The sequence below is a fragment of the Tarenaya hassleriana genome, unplaced genomic scaffold, assembly GCF_000463585.1.
Source record: "Tarenaya hassleriana unplaced genomic scaffold, ASM46358v1 Cleome1, whole genome shotgun sequence".
Taxonomy (NCBI): domain Eukaryota; kingdom Viridiplantae; phylum Streptophyta; class Magnoliopsida; order Brassicales; family Cleomaceae; genus Tarenaya; species Tarenaya hassleriana.
Genome location: NW_010960187.1, coordinates 5,156,754 through 5,162,653, shown reverse-complemented (window position 1 = coordinate 5,162,653; position 5,900 = coordinate 5,156,754). Strand labels below are relative to the sequence as shown.

The 5,900-nt window shown below is 40.8% G+C and overlaps 3 protein-coding genes across 6 annotated transcripts in view; 2 read left to right on the top strand and 1 right to left on the bottom strand.

Annotated features, from left to right (window-relative positions):
- The window catches only part of LOC104812357 (cell division cycle protein 123 homolog), a 1,497-nt gene extending 1,186 nt beyond the window's left edge, over window positions 1-311 (top strand). Inside the window, exon 2 of the mRNA XM_010539484.1 lies at window positions 3-311. Coding sequence (XP_010537786.1) covers window positions 3-56 — 54 coding nt within the window. The 3' untranslated portion in view covers window positions 57-311. The remainder of the gene's footprint in view (window positions 1-2) is intronic.
- A 390-nt stretch (window positions 312-701) lies between these two features.
- Window positions 702-3,186, top strand: LOC104812344 (adrenodoxin-like protein 2, mitochondrial). Of its 4 annotated transcripts, none has more exons than XM_010539465.2 (8): window positions 702-792; window positions 1,177-1,270; window positions 1,522-1,589; window positions 1,948-2,060; window positions 2,242-2,348; window positions 2,500-2,549; window positions 2,645-2,727; window positions 2,814-3,186. In XM_010539465.2, the coding sequence occupies exons 2-8, from the start codon at window positions 1,213-1,215 to the stop codon at window positions 2,926-2,928; spliced, it is 594 nt and encodes a 197-aa protein (XP_010537767.1). In that variant the 5' UTR covers window positions 702-792; window positions 1,177-1,212; the 3' UTR covers window positions 2,929-3,186. The 4 variants fall into 4 exon arrangements, with proteins under 4 accessions (XP_010537767.1, XP_019059271.1, XP_019059270.1 ...); XM_019203726.1 differs by having other exon boundaries at window positions 758-776; XM_019203725.1 differs by lacking the exon at window positions 702-792 and adding an exon at window positions 850-867.
- Window positions 3,187-3,233: 47 nt separating this feature from the next.
- LOC104812336 (F-box protein SKIP19) lies at window positions 3,234-5,860 on the bottom strand. The gene is made up of 2 exons (XM_010539452.2): window positions 5,424-5,860; window positions 3,234-4,061 (listed from the first exon to the last, which is right to left on the bottom strand). The coding sequence occupies exons 1-2, from the start codon at window positions 5,786-5,788 to the stop codon at window positions 3,437-3,439; spliced, it is 990 nt and encodes a 329-aa protein (XP_010537754.1). The 5' UTR covers window positions 5,789-5,860; the 3' UTR covers window positions 3,234-3,436.
- Window positions 5,861-5,900: the final 40 nt, after the last annotated feature.

Sequence of the window (5,900 nt, the reverse complement as noted above, 5' to 3'; positions counted from 1 at the left end):
ATGCCGAGGAGCAGTTGCAGCAAGACATGAGAGCTTCTGACGCAGCGGGCGCTTGAACATGGCTGCCTCTTTTCTCGACCTCTGCAAGTGATCTGCTTCACTTTGCCAGATTCTAATCCGAGATGTTTCTTGTTTTTGCAACTTATGTCTGGCTTTCCAGATCAACTGTTGTGTCTTGAATCTCTCTTTTTGCCATGTGATTTCTTTTTCAAGATCTCTTCGTGAAGGTGTAAATGATTGTGGGATGAAATGTGATTGCAGAGAAGAGTGAAGTGAAAAGGAAACATCTTTTGCTATGGATTTGATTTCTACTTCTTGGTCCATCTCTCTTTTCATTGAATGGAATCTTGCACCGGAAAGTTGGGAACTTGGACATGAAAACCGAATTGAATCAAACCGGTTTAATCGTATTGAACCGTACTAAACCTAATTGGATAAACTGAGCTTGGTTCAGTCTCTTTTCAATTTGATTTCTATCAACCTAGATCCAATTGAATCGAATTCCAAAGAGACCTATTTGAACCCCAAATTCGCGTGATCCTAACGGAATGGAATCTAATCTGAGGCTCTGAGCTTCTTGCTTGCTGTAATATGGTTCAGAAACCGAACGCAAACCAAATTAAAATTGATCATCTCTACCGGAGCATATGTCAGACGGGCCGGACCGGTCCGATCCGGTTCAGAACAAAGAACGGGAAAGGGAAACAGAAGGGGTTAAGAAACAAGGACACAAAGGAAGAGAAAGGAAGAAGAACCCTTGAGAGGCTGCTGCGGAGGTTGCCTACGTGCCTTGTAAGTTCAAACGCTTTCACGCGACTCTCTTGTATACCCTTTCGTCCAGCTCTTCCTCTGTTTATTCTTCATAAAGTGAATATTTTTACCTCTTTTTTTTTTTTTTTTCCTCGTGTTGCCCTCGATTCCTCTTTCGGGTTTTCTCCAATATTGTATTTTGTTTGCGGAGTAATCTATAAGACTGTAATTCTTTGTGTTTTCTGCATCCGTCTGCCCAAGTTCATATATTTCCATCGTTCTTTTGTAAATTCTGATGGAAAAATGCTTACTTTCGGGTTTGGGGATTAGTCCGTGAAATCGCCGTTTTGGTTAGTTAAATTTTTTGCTTTACCTTGTTTTATGTTATACTCATTTGGGTTGATTTGGATTGTTTCGTGGTTTCAGATATCCTCAAGGTAGGAGCTTTTGTATCAATACAGCATGGTCCTTCATAGGATATCAAGACTGGGTTCTCGCATTCTTAAAGAGATTGTAGGAGGTACTGTCTGATTTGTTTTGATGTTTATCTGTAGTTTCTACCATTTAGAGCTTTTATGGTATTGGATGAAGTGTTTTCCCTCTGATTCATCATCACTTGGAATGTTTTCCTCTGCATATTGGGGGTTAGTACTGCCTTTGAGAGCGTTCTTTGTTCAGGGATGTAGCATTACAGGAACAAATGGAGAGTGTGGTTTAACTACATTCATGATGACCTTGTGTTTCTTTTTCTTTACCTTTCGGTTTTGGCAGGGCGACGTTCATCAATATGTGGAACATGGAATCTACAAAGGTCTTACAGCCAATGTTTGCGATCTTTGGTTAGTCTGAGCTTGTCCTCTTTCTTGAAACTTTATGTATCATTGTCTTTATTTCCCTTTTTGATTGCACCTTGCTTGGTTTAAGAATCAGACACAGCAGTTTCCATTTGCCATAGAATAGAGGAGTGATTATCCGCTTTCTTGATCCATAAGCTCTTGTTGTAATCATGGCCCAAGCTGAATCTAATATATGCTTAGATAGCGAGTTTGGTTCTGGATCCTTGGTTTGATAATATTTACGATTGCTCCAATGATTGTGGAAGAATAAAAGTTAGCTAGCTTCTATATGCTTGCTTCTATTGAATTCTGTTATAGTTTCTTATTGATGTGGTACCATTCCACCTTGTCTCTTTTATAGCCCATGGTACAGAGCCAAACTAGGATTTCTCAGGAAGCCATGTTTTTGAAGAATTATAAGTTTTGTTCATCTTCCAGCACTGCAGTCGAGAAGGGAGACGAAGAAAATGAAAAGTAAGTTTAGTAGCAGGGAGTAGATGGTAATTTCGATGCATGCCTAGAAGAACTGTGGTCATATGTGTTGCTCTACCATTCTTGTTAAAAGTTGTAATTTGTAATGTTTCGGTGACGATATGAAGGGACTCTTGTACTGGCGTTTGATTCCATTTCCTATTTTTCTACTTGGTTTTTGCAGAATAAATGTTACGTTTGTCGACAAGGATGGAGAGGAAATTCATATTAAAGTCCCTGTTGGAATGTCAATGCTTGAAGCTGCTCATGAAAATGATATAGAACTCGAAGGCGAGTTTTTGTTGCATTGTTCTCTTTTTCCGTTTCTTTTTTTCCACTAAAAAGATGATACACATATCCATGACATGTGCTGATTCTATGGTCATGAGTAGCAATTCCATCCTTCATCAGTTCATGGACTGATCCTCTACTTCCATGGCAGGGGCTTGTGAAGGTTCTCTAGCGTGTTCAACTTGTCATGTTATTGTGATGGTAAATAAACTTCCTCGCACTTCTGTGTAGGTTAAACTTATGTTTTCTTGGTTTCGAGATTCACTCTATCGGATAAGTAAATGGTATTATTACAGGACACAGAGTACTATAACAAGCTGGAAGACCCGACAGATGAAGAGAACGATATGTTGGATCTTGCCTTCAGTCTTACTGAAACGTAAGTTCTTGTAATAATAAACGCAAAAAAAGAATTATCGCCCATCTGATCTTAGATCCGAAATGTTGTCATGTTGATCGTAACAGGTCGCGACTGGGATGCCAAATCATCGCGAAGCCAGAGCTGGAAGGAATTCGTCTAGCCATTCCTGCAGCCACGAGGAATTTCGCTGTTGATGGTTATGTTCCAAAACCTCATTGATATTGCTGCAAATTCTGGTGTGGTGTTTCATTGCAAGAGGCAAACTTTTGGAAGTTTTCCGGTGATCGGATCAAAAAAGGCGACTCATTTTTCCATGCAAGAGGCTTAGCCCTTGCCGACTTGAGTGAAACCTTATATACAAACACCCCTTTTAGAGTTAAACCGACTTGTCTTTAGCATTCCTTAGCCCTTGGAGCTGAGACTGGTTGCAGCATTTGAACGGTTGAATAAACACAAAATGAGATGTTATTTTAGACATGGATATGCATTTTCAGACTGAACGTACAAAAGCATGAAAAGCGAAATGAGAAATGCCTATGATTTTATTATAATATATAGTTCAGATACCGCCCACTGTTTTCAGTTCAAAGGGGCTGAAGCAAGGTTTTAGACAAAACATTCAAAGTCAATGATACAAGGATTAACAGAAAGCATCATTGGATTGTTTACCAGAAAAGAGAACATGCCTTCACTCTACCAGGTAAAAGCTGCGGGATCAAATCTCTCGTCAGAGGAAAAATTCGTCGTCATAATAGTCATAGTCATAGTTCCCGTAGTCGGAATAGTCGCTGGCTCCAGAGAACTCGTAGTGGTACTCGTCATCTGACAGAAGATCAATGTCCGAGAAACCATACGGGTAGTCATCATCAGATGAAACCATATCAATAACTGTGGCATCGAAAGCATAATCATCAGTCGGGTCATTGGGGCGCCTCAAATCTTTGATCTTTTCGGAACAACGCTTCCCCAGGTTTCCCACCAGGTTGAGGTTGAAGCATTGGCGTAAGTCAAGGTGTTCCAGGTGAGGACAGGAGTCGAGAATGGCGTACAGACCAGTTTCTGTTAGTCTGTTACCAAAGAGCTGGAGATGTCGGAGTTCAGGCATGCTTTGAGCAATGGCTAGGGCATCGTCATCACACTCAATCCGAGGACGCCTGTAACCTGGGCAGTTCAGCTTCAATGTTTTCAGAAGTGGGCAAGAACGACCTACAGCTCGCAGAGCATCTCCTGACACCGAGCAGTATGAGACCTCGAGGTCTTCAAGCAATGGAAGTTTCATGACTGCTTCCACAAGTCCTTCGTCCGTTATTTCATAGCAGGATACAAGTCTAAGACGTTGAAGATGAGTTGAGCTGCCAACAGTGCAGTTAAACATTATTCAAGATACCAAAAACAAAAATTAAGAAGCAAAATATCGTTACGAAAAATGATGTCTTGAAACCACCATATCAACTCAAAGGTTATGGAAACCCAAGAATCAAAGAAGTTGTGGTTACTTCTAATTGAAGGAGTGAGAAATATTGTGTCAAATACCATGGAAAAATGATCATCGTATTGTGATAAATTGGAAAAATGAGCACACAAGAGCAAATGGGAGAAGGATTCTAGTAAAGATGTTTTGAGAAAAAAATGTCTTTAACAACGAGCTTCAATACCTTGTATTGATATAAAAATTTACTCTTTCTTCAAAAATAGATAAAAAAAGAAAATGTGTAGGATACAGATGGCAATCTTCTTCAAAAGGTTTACCAACACTAGAAAACAAGAAAGGGTTCTACTAGTTGGCTGAACCAAGATGAAGTCTCGTTCAAAATCATCGTTTATGTCCAACAATTTTAACAAGTTCAAAAAAGGTTATCAACTACCCAATACTTGATGGGTTAAGATTTCGCAGAAAACCCAGTTTTCCTCTAGGATTAGATCTTAGCACACTGGCCTGGTAACAAAGAAAAGATTATGACAACCAGTGAAACATATGAGCGCTGCCAATGAAATTATTAGAAAACAAAGAAAGCAAATACAAATAAACAAAGACTGTTGCCCCTAATTGGACAAACAGCTCCACCACAACATGATGGAGGGAAATGAGCAACAAGGCAACCACTTAATAGCCTACAAGAATCTTGCAGCTAGTTCATGATCCATGACAGTATGTGTGTATAACAGCAATTAAAATATATTAACAAGCCCAGAAGAATCACAACAGCAGTAAAGTTGGACTTGATCTTAAGGCAACTCCTAATACATCTATCAATTAACATTACCCTTGCCATCTCTGCATCTAATAACCCTACCCTGACCAAAGAAAATCAAAGCCGATTGAGCTGCTTTACCAAAACCTACTGATTTGACAAACATGCCTCGGCCTTGTCAGAAATATTTTTATCACAGCAAAAGTTCACAACTAAGATAAGAAGAGGTATAACATAATGCTTGTGAAGGAACAGGACAACAAACTGTCCAGCTTATGAACACGCATTCCTCATCACCTTCAGACAGAAAAGCATATAAGATAACACATTTCCAATCAGTTAATTAAAGAATACAGCGTATAAGTAAGAGTCTTTGTTCCTCAAGATGCACCAAAATCATCACAACCCTAGAACAAGAGCATATTCTATTCTGAATTCCATTTCCATAGAAATCATCCGAAAGATTAGAACTTTCGTTGAAACCCAATCGAAATTCTAGAGAGAGAGAGAGAGAGACAGAACCTGTCGGCGATGCTGGCGAGGAGAGAGTCAGTGCCGAAATACTCAATGTTGATACCGACCAAGCCACCGAGGCTGCGACCGACGGCGTGAAGACACATGATCTCTAGATCGTGTTCCATGCTTTGAAGGTCTCCGGAATTTCGCATGTCGATCTCCCGCCACATCGACGGATCCTTGGAGACGCTGCGCCACCATTTGCACACCATTTGAGCAGTCGTCAATATCTCCACCGCGCCGAGCCGGTGAAGAATCGTCGCCGTCAGCTCCGGCGGAAGCTCCGCCCAATTTCTGGGTCCTTCATCTTCCAGAATCGAAGGCGAAGGGGAAGACGATGAGGGCCCCGAAAACGGAGTTGAGGAAGCCATCGTCGAGGATCAGAATGTCAGATTCGTGACAATGCAAGTGAAAGGGTTCGGCTCTTCGGCCCCGTTTATAATTTTCCTCCAGTCCCCCCCCCCCCCCCTTTTTTTTTTTGTC